The sequence below is a fragment of the Tenrec ecaudatus genome, chromosome 2 (assembly GCF_050624435.1).
Source record: "Tenrec ecaudatus isolate mTenEca1 chromosome 2, mTenEca1.hap1, whole genome shotgun sequence".
Lineage (NCBI taxonomy): Eukaryota > Metazoa > Chordata > Mammalia > Afrosoricida > Tenrecidae > Tenrec > Tenrec ecaudatus.
Window position 1 is genome coordinate 19,597,576 of NC_134531.1, and position 17,066 is coordinate 19,614,641.

Consider the following 17,066-nt stretch of genomic DNA (forward strand, 5'->3'; position numbering starts at 1 on the left):
TAGCAGCCCAGTGAGTAACCACTGGCACCAGGGAGTAAGTATAAAAGTAGTAAAAAAGATGATGCTTACGGAGATGGATTGATATGGGGGCTGCAACAATGTGCTCAAGCATATTAATTGTGTTAATGCAAGCGGACCACTTTCCGTCTCATTCTGTTGTGTATAGTGTGGCTACAAAATGAAACTGATGACTTAAGAGCACCTACTAAGGAAAACAATTGTGATTGCCACGCTGCTTGGTTTCCAAGGCTTTCTCCACAGTTGTGATATACAGTGAGACTTGCGAGAAGCTAAACGTGACAGGATTGTCTTATTTTTCTAGGAAAGGTAAGTTCCTTCTTGTGACAGGGTGCAGTCTTACCAATTTCCTAGAATTTAGTTTAATGGGAAATATGTGAATTTTCTTCTCTGACACAGCTTCTGGCATTTTTGAGTTGTATTTTTAGTACCTATGTGCAATGCTTGGGGCCTAGCAGGACCTTTTAGCTGATCTGGAGCTAATCAAGTAATGTGGCGGTGACAAATGGTAGGTAGAAAGAGCTTTTAGATTAAAATGACTTGGCATCTTCCTCTGCTTCCACCTTCAAAGTTGAATTATTTGAAAGCACACTTTTCAGTGCTGCTTTGAGATTGGAGGGAAAGAAATATGTCAAATTATGGAATTACTAATAATCATAATGAAGAAAAACAATAAATCTAACATATCATGGATTTAAAATTATTTCTAGACATTTATTTAATGATCTATGGATCCTACGTTAGTTAGTTAATAATGTTTAACAAAAATATCAAAAGCTGCCTCTTTTCTGCCCGCTCTCCCCTCCTCCTGACCGCCGCTCCTGCCGCACCACGCTTGCTCAGAGTCCCAGTTTCCTGCTAAGCTAGCGCCGCCACCGTCTCCCTTTAGCCGCCATCATGATCATCTACCGGGACGTCATCAGCATGAGATGTTCTCCGACATCTTCAAGATCCGGGAGATCGCAGACTGGCTGTCTCTGGAAGTGGAGGTGAAGATGGTCAGTAGTACCGAAGGTGCCATCGACGACTCCCTCATTGGTGGCAGCAGAAAGCACAGTGATGCAGCAGAAAGCACAGTGGTCACTGGTATTGATACTGTCATGAATCATCACTTGCAGGAAACCAGCTTCACAAAAGAAGCCTACAAGAAGTGCATCAAAAGACGACGTGAAATCAATCAAAGGCAAACCCGAAGAACAGAAACCAGAAAGAGTAAAGCCTTTTATGACAGGGGCTGCAGAACAAATCACAACATCCTTGCACATTTCAAAATCGACCAGTTCTTTATTGGTGAGAGCATGAATCCAGATAGCATGGTTGCTCTGCTGGACTACCGTGTAGATGGTGTGACCCCATTTATGGTCTTCTTTAAGGATGGCTGAGAGATGGAGACGGGTTAACACAGTGGGCGACTCATGACCGATGCCTCTCATCCTCACCGGCTGCTGTTCATCCACACGACACCAGGACTTAGGCACAGGGAACTGATGTCATCCTGAGCGCTTCATTTACATTTGACCTTGATTTATTTGGATCAGAAGGCTTTTTTTTTAAAGAAAAAAAAACATGTGTAGGTTGTCTAAAATAAAATGCATTTAAACTCAAAATAATCAAAGGCATGGCTTCTGCAAACAGGGTTTTGTTTTCTCACCGTTTTGAAGGCGAAAAATTAGAAGTCAGGGTACCAGTTGGAGGGCCGGCTTTCTCACTGTTGGTTCTGAGTTGAGTTTCATTAACTCCTTCACAATAATTATCTGGGTTTCCTTGGTTTGCTATCTATCTTACTCCACCTCTAATTGCTTGTTTAATCTGCTCTTTATAGTTCCAAGAAGATTAATTTCAAACATACTCTAGACCTAGTACAAGGAAGGTTATTCAACAGAATGGAGAAGTTATCAAGGAAAAACATTAATATCACACACATGTAACATCTTGGTGAAATTAATCCAAACTGGTCACAGTAGGACATTGCCTGGAAATGGCAAGAATTTATAGGCGGGTTCTGCAGAGGACATGTCAAACAAAGAATATTGTTGACATCAAACGGATTGTGATTGGAAGCTGAGGATACCTGAGAAAGGCAGATGTTTAACTGTTTCTCAATGACTGAAAAAGGATTCAGCCATGCAGGATATTAATAATACTGAATGTGAATTAAAAAACAAACAAACAAACAAACAAACAAACCTAAATTGTGCTATTAGGAAGCCAGAACATACAATAAGAGATAGTCCTTCAAATAGAATAAGGAGAAGGCATGATTTAAAGTATCATGTGTATATAAGTCTTGCAAGCCTTATCTAAATTGATACTATCTGTATGATGAGCAAAGAATGTAAAAAACTGTACCATATGAAGAATAATGCAGCATTGGAATGGAAGGAAGGTTCATTGAAAATCCGTGATCCACAGATCAAGATACCTTTCTTTCTAAAAGTGGAGAAGACTTAAAGAACCTGCCTGTGAGGTTCAGTGACTGCAGTCTTCTTTATCAAGCGCGATGTCTTACTGCAGGGATTGATCTCTTAAGGTAACAGGCCCGAAGCAGGAGATGAAATCTCAGCTCTATTTTCTCAGAGAACCTTCTAGATGAATGGAGAGTAAATTTAATGTGTGTGTTCCCTGGCAGTCCATGGTATATTTAATAATTGTTGGCAACATCGTGATTCAAAGAGATAGGTCCTACTTTAGTCATCCTAAATGAGGTGATTGAAATACCACGGCTTGAGTCAGGGACACCGTCTTCAAAGTAGCCTCTTTGCCTTTTAATACTTTGAAGAGTATTTTGCAATACTTTTTCCCAATGCAACATGTCAATTGGTTTCTAAATTGCTGCTCCTGTCGTTGTCATTGAGAAGCCAAATCAAATGAAATAAATCCTTTACACTTCAATCTTTTCTTTGAATATTATCATGCTGTTTTTGTCAACTTTTCAATATTTTTGTTTCTTTACATTAAGTTGTAGTCCACACTGAAAGCTGTAGTTTGGGGCTTCATTATGATGTACTTCATGTTTTGTTTTCCTTCAACAAGTAAAGTTGTGTCATCTGCATATCATAGGTTGTTAATGAGTGCTCCTTCTGTCCTGATGCTGGGATATTCTTCATGTAGTCTGATTAGTTTTTAAATTTACAGATTTGGTATAGTGAAAGAACACAACTCTGATGATATCTTTCCTGATTTCAGGTGAGTCAAGATCCCCTTATTGTGGTAGAAGTGTGGCCTCTTGGAATGATACAGGTCTGGATACACACAACCATGGTTTCTGGTATTACCATTCTATGCACTGTTATCTACAATCTGATATGACCCACGGAGTGGATGTCTTTGTGTCATCAACGAGACATTGGTACACAGTATTCAGCGATTCTCTGTTTGTAGTCAAGGTCCATCTGATATCAGAAATGAAAACTTAAGTTTCCCAACTTCCTTTGAATCTGATTTGCCTTCTTGGTCATCCCTGATTGTTGCACTGCTGGGATAATATTAAAACCATCTCCATAAAAAACCAACAAGCAACGTACATGCCATATTACTAATAGTGTTAGATAATCTCTGGCAGAGTTGTCTAACCTGTTTTCATAATGGGTACAGATACGGATCTTTCAATCAGCTGTCCAGGTAGCTGTCTTCCGAAGATCTTGCTGACAAGAGTGAGGATTTCCAGCACTTCATTCATTTGTGGAAGCGTTTCAGTGGACATTTCTTTAATTCACAGAGCCTTGTTTTCCATCAATGCATTGGTTGCAGGTGGAACATCTTTCTACAATGCCAACAGTTCTGGATCGTATACTACCTCCTAAAATGTCTGAATGTTAATGAGTTTGATCTGGTACAATGCCTGTCTTTTTCTATCTTCTTTGATGGTTGCTGTATAATTCAATATTTTGTCTATAGAACACTTAAAAATTCATAAGCACGCCTTGAATTTATTCTTCAGTTCTTTAGCTTAAGAAATATCGAGCATATATTTTCATTTTGCTTTTCTGAGAACCTTTGCAAATTCCAATATATTTTGTTTTCTCAAATAGCCCTTTGAATTTTCTGATTAATCCATTTACTTTTTATTTCTTGCTTTCATTTTACAACTCTCTGTTAAAGACCAAGGTCCAAAGTCTCTTCTCAAACTCATTTTTGCATTTTCCTTTTTCCTGTCTTTTCAATAACCCTTTGAGACTTTATCATCTATGATGTCTTTGATATCTTCCCACAAAGAATCTGCCCTCATTGGGCACTGCCTTCCCAGACATGGTGCAGATTTTTACATTCTTATATTCTCAGAGCCAGAACCAGTCAATCTAATCCAATTGCCATCAATCTCCTTGGAGTTAGTGACCCAATAGGAGAGAGAAAAACTTCCCTCTAGTGTTTCCAAAGTTATCAATCCTTACCAGAGCAGAAATGCCCAGCATTCTCAAAAGGAGAAGCTGGTGTGTAATTGATTGAACCCATATCTAATCAACAATGCCACCAGAGATCCCTTATTCTCAGATTATTTCCAGTTGATTCCTTATTAAGATAATTTGCATTTGTTGCCCCCATCCTATTTTTAACCGTAGCAAAACAGCAAATTAATCAGAAAACCACAAGTGTGAGCCTTCAAATTTGTAAATTCTTTGTATTATTATTTTGATTGCTACATATACAAATGAGAATTATGACCATTCTCATGTGAATTTAATTTTACCTTCATCTCACACACAGAGACACACAAATTCTGCATTTTAATGAGCACAAAGCATGTTGATAATATAATAATATCATTTACGCAAATTTGAGAAAATATTTTGTGCAGGAAAATCATTTCACTATAGCAACTATGTAATTGTGTGCATCTGTCTATTTGTGTACCTAAAGATTAATGTACTAAAACCAATGTTTTCAAAGTTAACTTTAAAACATAATTAGTCCAACATGATGGAAAGCATGTTAATTAATAGCATGAATTTTGCAAGATGATGTAACAGTCTATATTTATAGTTATTTATCTGCATATCTTGTAACTTTAAAATCATAATCATAAAATTTTAAATTTTAGTCTGACCAAAGGTCATCATTCGACTATATAATTTGAAAATTATAGATAAAAATATTTCTGTAACTGGGAACTGACCACTAAAGCAGCATCCTGACTATATTCAAGTTCAAGGTGGCACAGCTAAGGCATATAATTATACTACACATGCTTCATGGTTTCACAATTGTCCTGTTCCCCAAAGATACAAAAGCTGTTACAATGGAACAATCAGGATGTCTACAGCCCAAATTGACATCATTTTTAATAATCTATTCACTCAAAATAGTTGCATAAAAATGTCAAAGTATAGTAAAAATAACACATGGAATAATTTTCCTTTTGAAATTAACATATTGAATTCATTGCTTTTTGTCTGTCATAACATTGAGTGAAATATAATGAGTGTTGTATCATTTTACTTGCCTCTTTTCTGTTTTGTTATATCAGTTGTCTCTAACACCTAGGATATTTAATCTGAGTAATGAAGACTTTTAACTGGTCAACTGGTTAGCAGCTTTAGCAAGTTATTTTCAAATAATCAGCTGTTGGAAATGTTATTGCATACAGTTGATATAGATTGGTTTTCATTATTTGGAAATGACAGCAAGTAACTGTTTTGGCTTATTCTTTTTCAGACTAAAGGATACCTAAACTGGATGGTAGAAAAGGAAATCTAACATTTATATATAATATATACACATTTATATATTATATATAAAAGAAACCACATATATATATATCAAAAATCGAATAAGGCTGAGAATACCTTGATTTCTGTGATGTTAAATACCAAAATTTTAGGGTAAAAATAATTTTAAATGATTGAGCTCAGATATTGAAAATACTCCGAAAATAAAATCGTACTGCAGTCCAGGCAACAGTGACTCTAAACTATCCAGAGGACAGGTAGAACGACTTCCTATGGGTTTCTGAGGTTTTCCATCATTGTAGGAGCTGGAAGGCACGTCTCTGTGGGTCTGAACCATAAACGTTGTTGCTGGCATCCCGACTCATGGGACACCAGGCCACCAGGAACATTTGATCTTTAAAATAAGACAATTGTTAAAAGAAGTTGTCAACATCAGATCTCAAAATCAGAACTCCTTAGATACAAAGTCCCATTGCGCTTCCTCACATAAAGCTGTGATGTAAATCATGATCTGATTTTATTTCTCCCTGAAAGTGAGAGTCTAGTTCTATGCATCTATAAAAAATGAGAAATACACCAGAAAACATGGTGCACTCAAATACGTTTATTCAATGACATTCCTGGGAGGCATTTCTTTTACTAGGAGATTTTAGGCAACTATGAAAATATTTTGGATCTTGTTTCAAAAGACTTAAAATTTTATAGAGGTTACCAATAACAAAATATAAACTCCTAAAATGTCAGCAGAGGCTGCTTCCAAGTGTCTTCATTGAAAGAAAGCAAGAAAGAAGTCTTTTCAAAGTAGAACTACTGAGCATGGAATCCCTTTTAAAAAAGCAAAAGGTTTCACAAAAAGATCTTTAAAATAAATGTATTTGGCATTTTCTTCAATGATACCACTTGGAATCCACCACAGAGTAAAACAAGCGATGTCTCTGTTATTTAATTTTTGTGACATTAGAAATGATATATTTCATTTCACATCCTCGGCTGAATTTTTCTTGTTGTGTGGGAGATTTCTTCCAATGGATAGCTGCAGCTGACTTTGAAAAATCTTAAACATATATTGACTTTTGTGTGATATTAATATTTTTGACAATTCTCTCATTCAATCGGGTAACCATTCATTAAGAGGTGTACACATGATTCACTTCCAGTTCATTTGTATGAACTGGCGATCCAGGTTGCTCTCTTACAAATGTCTTGGCTTAAACTAGGGAGCACTTCCAAACTCGACTGCATTCACTGGAGTATTTCAGTGGTATTCTGCTGTTACCTGGAGCTTTTTTCCCCAGTGCTGTCACTGAAGCGTAGACTTCTTCCTTCAGTACCATGAATTTTTGACTTGGTGCTTCTACATGAAATAATTAAACATTGACCAATTATTTTTTATTGTGTTAGCCTTCTGTTGATGCTCATTGATATGTGTGTTTTATTTTGTTTTTCACCCATAGAGTCATTTAATATGATGACTTTAGACTGGCGACTTATTTTTCCAGCTCTCTCCACTTAAGAACTATGAAAGATGTTCTTTCCTTTTGGTTTCTAAACATTCTGTCTCCTAAACAAATAATCTGAGAAGGTAGACCATGTAAAGAAAATGATAGCAGAGTTGGAGGACATCTAATAAACCATCTGTGGTATGGAGTTAGTAGTCCTGCTGCTGTAGTGGTTTCCTGTGGGGCTGCCAAGCTCGTCATTGTCCATTTGAAGCCAACAGGAACTGGTTGAGAGAAAGACAACAAGGCTTTGAACTCATGTGAAGTGCTACAGTCTCGGAAAATCTACAGGGGAAGTTGTACTCTCTCCTACAGAGCCACCATGAGTCAGAATCTGCTCTATGGCAGTGAGTTTTGTATGCAAACAATACAGTATTGCTTGCATACATTGAAGAAAAGTGAGCATTTATTGATGAAGACCAAAGACATATTTAAGCTCAACATAAATGAACCAAAACTCTGAAAACTGGACCAATGGGTAACATAATGATAAAGAAAATCTTGACGTTTTTGATTACTTCATTTTACTCGGATCCATAATCAATGTTTATGGAAGAAGCAGTTCTTAAGAAACTAAAGGGCATGTTGTATTGCTCAAATCTGCTGCAAAAGACATGTTTAAAGTCTTAAAAAGCCAAAATATCACTTTGAACACGGAGGTGTTTACTGTCATCTAAGAGGTATGTGAAGCGGATAATAACATCAGTGATGCTAGAAGAATAAACAAGTGTGTTCTGGAAGAAGGAGACCAGAAAAATGGTAGGACTTCATCTCACATATTTTTGGCATGTTATCCGGAGGGGTCAGTCCCTGGCAAAGGGAAATATACTTGATAAAATAGAAGGGAGTGATGTAGGGAAAGACCATTGATGAGATGGATTGACCCAGTTGCTATAACAATGAGATTACTTATACCTACTGTGAAAATTAGCTAGATCTGGGTAGTATTTTTTTCTATTGCTCATAGGGTTGGTATGAGTCAGAACTGGCCTGAATGGCAATAAGTCCTCTAACAACAAGAACTACAGAATTGATAAGGGAGTAGTAGAAACATCCGTTTTAGAGATGACATGATCCTAAATTAATCAAAAAAAATCCTAAAGACTTAGCAAGAAGACGACTGTAATTAACTGAGGATTTGGCAAACTAGCAGGATACTAAATCAACACTGAAAAATCAGACAAATTCCTCTATAGCAACAAAGAGATTTCTGAAAAGGAAATAAAAGAAAAATACCATTTATAATAACTACCCCAAAGTTTATTATTATTTATAACAAACTAAGTTAAAAATAAAATTAATCAGAGAAGCTGGATTTATGAAGAATAATGTGGCATCAGGATTGGAGGGAGATTTGTAAACAAGCTGTGAGATGCACATGACACAAATTCTTTGGCTATAGTGAAGAGGATTTGATGCAGTTGCTGATAAAAATCAAAGACAGAAGCCTTCCGTGTGCATTACAACTCAATATAAAGACAATCAAAATCATCACAACTGGACCAACAGGTAACGACATGATAAACAGAGAGAAGGTTGAAGTTGTCAAGGATTTTATCTTGTTTGGATCCCCAATTATTTTTCATGGAAGAAGCAGTCAAGAGATCAAAAATGTATTTCATTGGGATAATCTGCTGCAGAAGACCTATTTAAAGTGTTGGAAAGGTTTTTTCGTTGAGGACTAAGGTGCCCCAGACCAAAGGCCTGGTTTTCTTAATTGCCTTATATGCATGTGATAGTTAGAAATTGAATAAGAAGGTCACAGAAGGCCACCAAAGAATTATGTGATGCTGAAGAAGAACATTGCCAAAAGAACAAACAAATCTGTCTTTGAAGAAGTACAGCCGAATGCCTCTAAGAAGCAAGGATGGAGTAACTATCTTTGGACATTGTGGTAGTTACATAATCTTGGGCCAATTTGAGTATTAGGAGTGAAGGGGTGGAGTCAATCAGGTTACTGCTTGATTGTCTCATGTCAAGGTGCTACAGAGAGGCAGAACACACGGACTCTCTGCTTTGTATTCCTGATGACTAGGCACATGGAGCTAAGCTAGAGCCCTGGAGCTGAAGGAACCATGTGGAGATGCACACTAGCTCTGAGATGCTTACACTGCCACTGGATCCACAAGGTTTTCCACCCACTGGCTTGTGATCTTCCTGCATTCTGCATCATTGCATGTGTTGCATGAGTCTGAAAGGGAATTTACACACTGGTACTGTACATATGAGCTTATATAGGGCTTATAGACTTGATCTGGACTGGGCTGGGATGTTTTCTTAATGTACAATTACTCTTAATGTACAACTATTTCCTATACACTTATGAGTTCCTCTGGATTTGTTTCTCTAGTCAATCCAGACTAACACAGATGTTTTATCAGGAAAGAGCAATCCCTGGATAAAAACATAATTCTTGGTAAAGTAGAGGGGCAACAACAAAAGAAAAAGAGGGAGATCCTTGACAAGGTGGATTGACACAAAAATGGCTACAATAATGGGTCAAATTTCATAAATATTTTGAGGCTGTTGAAAGATCTGCTGGTGTGCTGGGTCCCTCAGCTCCTTTTCCATCCACAGGACATGCCCTTTGATTTATTTATGGCATAGCATGGAAACAAACAAACAAACCCACAAACCCTAAGCCAACTCAGTAGTACTTAACAGCAACAATCTACCTCACTAAACAAAAAAAATATTGAATGCAAAACTGATTTGCTCTATTAACTTTAACTTAAAAATAGTAAAAACACAAGGAAAAACTGACAAAGGTTAGGTTGGGAAATTGCTATTGCAATGAAAACTGCATATATTCTCTTACAAAAATGGTGGCATGATCAGAAATGTATTTGTGCATAGTCACTGTGGCGGCTTTTTGCCAAATGAATTGGAAAGGAGAGAGATGGAAAGTGAGATCCCAGCAGTAGTGTCAATTATTGCATGGGACAGAGAAAGTACCAGTGTCCCTGGCTCCTTTTCCATCCACAAGACATGCCCTTAGAATTAATTAGTCCATAGCATGGAAGGGAAACAAACCCCCAAAGCATAAGCCAGTTGTCCGTAAGTCCGCTCTGACATGTAGCAACCCTCTAAGACAGAGTAGAGGTGTTTTAATCTTCAGGAAGGCAGACCGCCACGTCTTTCTCCTATGGAGCAGCTGGGGGCTCTGTTCAGTGATCTTTGGCTAGCAGTCAGGCAATGATCTTTCAAATAGAACCATTATCTATTATCTTTCTATATTTAACTATCTATCAAAACATACAATTATTTGTATGCTTATATGCATACTTACATACACATACATTCAAGTCCACAATGCACTAAAATTTCTAATTTACGAAATAAATATATATTTTATGCTAGCTTGCTTCAATTTTTGTGTTAATGTCCCAGAGTGCCTCCAATTGGATATTCTGGCAAAACATAAAATAATTAAAATACATAGAATAAAACTTATTAGACATTTGAATTTTAGCAAGAGCTTTCATATATTATTAAAAAGAGTAAATACACAATGTTATATCTATAAAAGTATTGAATTGAAAATATTTGAATGGAATTGAAAAGAGTTCATCAATACAAAACAAGTTTTTATTTCACATCACTGTTTTGGAATGCTTATTATTCCTAGTCTTTAAATCATATTCGTGTAATACCTCAACAAAGACATGTTCTCTACACTTTTCTTGCATAAAGTGCAGACAAACAATAATAGCAAACGAGCCTGTGTACCACTGCAGGGTGATTTTAGCAGGCATAACATGCCTCTTTGTACATGAAAGAAAAAGTGTAGAACCAAAGTATCTCCTTTTACAATATATCTTTTTCTTAAAATAAAAAAGCACCAAGATTGAAGGAAAGAGACAATTTAGGAGAAATAATTGTCCTCTCTAACAGTCAGCTTGTAGAAAGTAAGACAAATAACAATGATGTAGAAGAGTTGTTTTGACATTTTCATAAATGAAAGTGTAAGATGAATCACAGTATATTTGCTGGTTCGTGTATATTTGAGGCTATTGAATATGGTTGACTATACAGGAGAGAGTTAATGATCTCTAATTGTCTTGTCATTTAGACGTGGTTTCATAGTAATGAAGATAACAGGTTTGTGTGTTAACCAACAAAATATAAGAGGAGAGGTTATGGATACTGGAGATCATTAATTCTGTCCTCACTCCCTACATGCACATGCATTTATAAGTGGAACAGAATTTGAAAAAGAACTGAGAGGACTAAAAATAAACTCTGAACAAGCTAATATTAAGTGGGAGTTCAAGCTACTATTTGTGATGTTTCTGTGACTATCTCATTTAGCTTCTATTGTGTTTGCTTTTTGTTCGGCAGTGATTTTTTTAATGGATTGAATAATGCATAAAATTTGCCGAGGTATGCGGAAAGTTTGTCTGCAGAGCAGTTTTGAGCTTTGAACCACCAGTAGGCCGTCGTTAGTAGCTCTTGTTATATATTGTTTGGATTTTTTTTCACTTTGTTCAGGGGAGTGTGTGTGTGATTGTGTGTGCGTATGTGTGTGCGTATGTGTGTGCGTGCGTGTGTGCGTGTGATATATATATATGGAGAGGGAGAGAGAGAGAGAGAGATTTAACCTTACTCAGTCCATTCCAGGCAATATTTTTAGGCAAAATGGAGTATCAAAGCTTTTTTGCTTCTAATATCAACTAGTTTCTATTTGAATAAAACATTCAAATAGCTTGTTTGAATGATAGAAATTTATTATTTAAGTATAAGCTACTGCTAAGAAATGGAAAAGATATTTTGCTGTGTGTAAAAAATTTTAAATTAATGAGGAAGTAAAATGAGTCAGTTCTGTGCATAGGAGTAAGTAATAAATTTTGTAGGTTTTTAAGATCCTGTAAATCAGAAGCAATTTCAGCATCACTCTCTTATCTAGACTGGTATTCAATACAATTATTTGACTCAGATGACTATAACAAATACCCATATCGATCCAAGGAGCAACACGGCAAGCACAGTGCAGGGATTGTACCCATTCTGATCCCACCACACTGGGGCGGAATGCAAAGGGCCTGCTGCAGAGCAGCAGGAGAGGCAAAGCAATGAAGGCCCAGGGGAATACTAAAAGTAAACTTTGGGACCAGAGCTTCGCACTCCATCTGATTTGACCAGAAACCACGCCTAAAGGTCAACAAACAGACCTGGAACTATTTATAGGCTTCCACCCCCCCCCTTTTTTTTTGGTTGTTGGTTTTGTTTTTGTTGTTTGGTTTTGGGTTGTCTTTTGTTGTTTTGTTTTACCCTACCTTGTTTTTAATGTCCATGCATGTTTATCTAGATAGACAGGATAAACAATCTGGAGGAGAAAACAACTGACCAATGGCTCTGGGTGGACCTGGGAAATGGGAAGCAGGGAAAGGAAGTGGGTGTGAACAAACCCAGGGACAAGGGAACGATAAGTGATGTAAAATTAATTGCAAGGAGGGTGTAAGATGCCTGGTAATGTTTTATCAAGGGCAATGTAACCAAGAGGAATTATTGAAACCTGAATGAAGGCCAGGCATAGTAGTGGGACAAGAGGAAAGTAATAGGAAAACCAGGAAAGAATTATGAGGCAAAGGGCATTTATAGAGTTTTAAATACAGACATGTACATATGTAAATATATTTATATATAATGATAGGGAAATAGATCTATGTACATATATTTATATATATTAAGGTAGCAGATGGATATTGGGCCTCTACTCAAGTACTCCCTCAATGTGAGAACACCTTGTTCCAATAACCTGGCATTCTGTGATGCTCTCCTTCCAGGCAAAATCGTTGAAAACAATATAGGTGCATAGCAAATGAGGTGAAGAAAGCTGATGGTGCCTGGCTACCAAAAGTTATAGTGTCTGGGGTCTTAAAGGCTTAAACATAAGCAAGCAGCCATCTAGCTAAGAAGCAACAAAGTCTCAAAGAAGCACACCAGCCTGTGTGATCATAGGTGTCAGTGGGATCAGGTTTCAAGTATCAAAGACACAGAACAAAAAAATCATATCAATTTGAATGAGGGGGGCGTGCAGAGTGGAGACCTAAAGCCCATCTGTAGACAATTGGACATCACTTACAGAGGGGTCACAAGGAAGAGATGAGCCAGTCAGGATACAGTATAGCACTGATGAAACATACAACTTTCCTCTACTTCTTTAGCTCCCTCCCCCTATATTTTTGGCCCAGTGATTGCAGCAATGAGTTTTAATATAGCAACAATGGTGAGGATCTTGTAGGACCTAGCAGTGTTTTGTGGGTTGTTATTTGTTGGGAGTGATTGGGCAGCACCTAATAACAGCATCAGAACATTAAATATGACTGGTAGCTACAGATCAGGTCAAAGCATTTATGCATCTCAGCATTTACACAGGTGTTATAATTAATCTCTGCACTGCATGGTCAGTAATACTGATTGCAGTTTTAACTGGTTGGGAGTGCATGTACAGGGGCAGTGAATTATATAATATGGCTCTTCAAGGCAAAGTCTCACTCCTACCAAATGACCTTTTCCAGCATGAGCATGGACCTAGGAGAGCGGTAAGGGAATATGCTGATAGGATCCGCTTGTGAGTAATATCAGTCCTGAAAGAACTCGAACAGCTGTATCTTGAGTGCTTCTCGCTTGAATTAGAAACCTTTTAATCATGACTACTGTCAGTGAGTTCTGTGTGGCCATTGCAATGGATTTTAGAATCCAGATTGAAAAGTTCAGAAGATAGTTTCACAGAGAGCACAAGAGAATAGAATTTTGGAAGTAGAATGTGGTTTATTGACACTTAAGTAGTTAGACACTCATAAAAAATCAGTTACTGATTTTATGACCTTCCAATTGATAAACTATAAACAGTACTGTAAACAGATAAACAGTGCCTCTTGAATGAGCTTAAATGAGGTAATGATACACTTTACCATTTGAATGAAATTTATCCATATTAAGGTAACATTATCCCACATACGTTTGATTCTTATGTCTATAACTCAATTCTTTCTGTGTCAGAGGTCGGGAAAATGGTGTGGTCTTTATTAGTTTATTAGTTTGGGTTAATAATTTGAGTGACATACCCTACTTAAGTAATAGTATTTTTCTTTCTAGTATTATGTCATTTAACTTTCAAACTATGTAAGCTATGTTCATATAATCCAGAATAGTAAGAAAGACCTACTGGAAGGGGTGCAATATTGTTGGGACTTTTGGGATACTTCTTGACACTAGGAATCTGCTGAATTATCACTGGAAAACCTCACATTGATGACAGTGCTTCTTAGACTCTTCATCCAAGATGTATAGATTTCCTAGTCTCGTGTTTGCCTTTTAGAATTCACGGAAGCAAATAGAACATGGTTTTCATTAGACTCTAGCTGCAAGGGAGTCTGGAAATCCAGTCCTAATAGCTACTTGCTGTTTTGTTCTTTCAGGTGACCGCCAAGGGTCAGCCTTTCTCAGTAAATGGTGCTATGCCCCTTGAGCCTCACTGAACTGACTTTGACTAATAGCCTTTGTTTCAGCAGGCAAACTTTCCAGTCCTGGAAGTTTTAAAATGTCAAGTGGTTCTCAAACCCATGCTTAATTTTCTATTTGTCAATCAGTCCAAAACTTTAAGTGGCAGTTCAAGATGCTCTTGCTCCAATTCCTTTGACAATGATTCATGTTTGGTGATGACATATTTAAAACTCTGGGACAAAACTGATGAATCACATTCATAATGTTTTCATGGCAGGTTCTCAAATGGGTTTCCAAATCAGTGAAGGTCAATGACCTTCACTTGCAAACCTGGCACATGTAAGACATTTCACTGGACTTAGGTATGTCCTGCCTGTGCTTAAAGAGAATCTCGTCTTTTTTGAATGTCAATTCAGCAATTTCACAGAGCAATTCACCAATTTCACAGACAGTGGAGGGTTTCTGGGTGATGTACACATTTTGAATATGACACTGTAACTTGAAAGGAGTAGGAAATGGTCGATAGCAGTGCTGGCGGGCAGTGTGGCTGTCCCAGCTGTCACCTTTCTGACTCATGAGTTCCAAATGATGCTGCATGTGGTCCATAAACTTCCTGTTCTTTGGAGTTTTCTTGCTACTGCAGAATTTAAAGATTATGGGAGTCTTCTATTCTGGCTTTCTGATTCTTTCCTTTTCTCCAAAGTAGACATCACAAGGAAACATATGCTGATTTTCTTTCTGGGAATCCGAAATGAATGTTTCCAACAGATCATTCAAGCTAGCTTCTGTGACTAAATTCCAAAGATTGCACTGTCCCTTACCATTTGCACAAGACTGAAGAAAGATGCTTCATTTTGGCCATCATGAAAGGGGACATGAACACTTTCTGAGGATACAGTAATATTCACGTAAGAGGGATACCTGACACGATTGCATGGTTCCTCTTAAGCCTTTTGTGACTTGCTGTTGCTAGCAGCAGTAGAATATTCCTTTGAATCATGGACTTTCATCTCCACCATCTACTGAAAGATCAGTGCCGACTACATGCTGAGTCCCTGATGAGAGCAAATCTGAGGACTGATGATATGAGACCTACGATGACATTGTGTAACCAGGGGTAGCTGAGGAACCCATAAACGGATCCTCTGTTGACCTAAGTTTAGGTTTAGAAACTTGCCAAATGATCACTACTTTCAATGGAAAGGTCCCAAGAGGTCCATGCTGTGATGCAGGATCTTGATGAGGGTGATGCGACTAGTGGTCTCTCTGTTCATGGTGTTTGCCATGGCTGGTTTGGAATTTAAAATAACCCTGACAAAATGAATTTCAGCGTCTTTGTTTATATCACCCATCCCAACAAAGATGAACTTAGCATCTTCCTTGTTGCTGTGTTTGGATTCATGTACAGTTTTCTTGGTCTGCCTTACTCAATAAGAGAGCTGCCATCTTGGTTTTTTTTTTTTTATTGAATTAGGTAGCCCCTTTTGCCACACATAGCTTTCATTCTTGCCAATTGCCACACATTCCTTAAGTTTTATGTTGCAGTGATTCAGTATCTGCTAATTGGGCTGCAGAGAGAGTGATATGTGAAATTTTTTTGCCATTATTTCCTCCAAAACTTTCTTCAGAGTCAGGAGAAACATCAGTGCCATAAGTCCTTCTGTGCCTTTACTCTCTAAATAAGGCTGGGCTAAACTACACACTTTAAAGTTAGATTGGCTTAGCGGATAAAACATGTTTTACAAGATACAAGTGAAGGTGCTACTGTGTATTGGCTTTCTTCATGATATCTGCCCCTTTCCATATCATAGCTGTGCTTTCCTACACAAACTCAAGGTTCTTCACTGCCAACAGACAAAGGTGGGAAGAAATGGACTATCAGGGGAACACATTTTTTTAATATTTCTGATTTCTTTTTTTTCTTTTTAAAATAATTTTATTGGGGGCACATAGAACTCTTATTACAATCCATACACACATCCATTGTGTCAAGCACACTTGTACATTTGCTGCCATTAATCATTCTCAAAACATTTGCTTTCTACTCGAGCCCTTGCTATCAGCTCCTCATTTTTCTCCCCCTTCCCCCTTCCCTCCTGAACCCTTGATAATTTATAAATTATTATTATTTTTTCATGTCTTACACTGTCTGATGTTTCCCTTCACCCACTTTTATGTTTTCCATCCCCCCAAGCAAGGGGTTTATATGTAGATCCTTGTGATTGACTCCCTCTTTCTACCCCACCTTCCCCTCGTGGAATTGCTATTCTCATCATTGGTCCTGAAGGGTTTATCTGTTCTGGAAACCCTATGTTTCCAGTTTTTATCTGTACCAGTGTACCTCCTCTGATCTAGCTGGATTTGTAAGGTAGAATTGGGATCATGATAGTGGAGGGAGTGGAAGTAGTTAAGAACTAGAGGAAAGTTATATTTT

General features: G+C 37.5%; 1 protein-coding gene across 1 annotated transcript; it reads left to right on the plus strand.

The window, feature by feature from the left end:
• The first annotated feature begins 947 nt into the window (after nucleotides 1-947).
• LOC142439816 (translationally-controlled tumor protein-like) lies at nucleotides 948-1,400 on the plus strand. Its single transcript, XM_075542436.1, has one exon. The coding sequence runs from the start codon at nucleotides 948-950 to the stop codon at nucleotides 1,398-1,400; it is 453 nt and encodes a 150-aa protein (XP_075398551.1).
• Nucleotides 1,401-17,066: the final 15,666 nt, after the last annotated feature.

What these genes read in the sequence shown, in the direction of transcription:
- LOC142439816 (XM_075542436.1), top strand. Translation starts at nt 948, where the DNA reads ATGTTCTCCGACATCTTCAAGATCCGGGAGATCGCAGACTGGCTGTCT.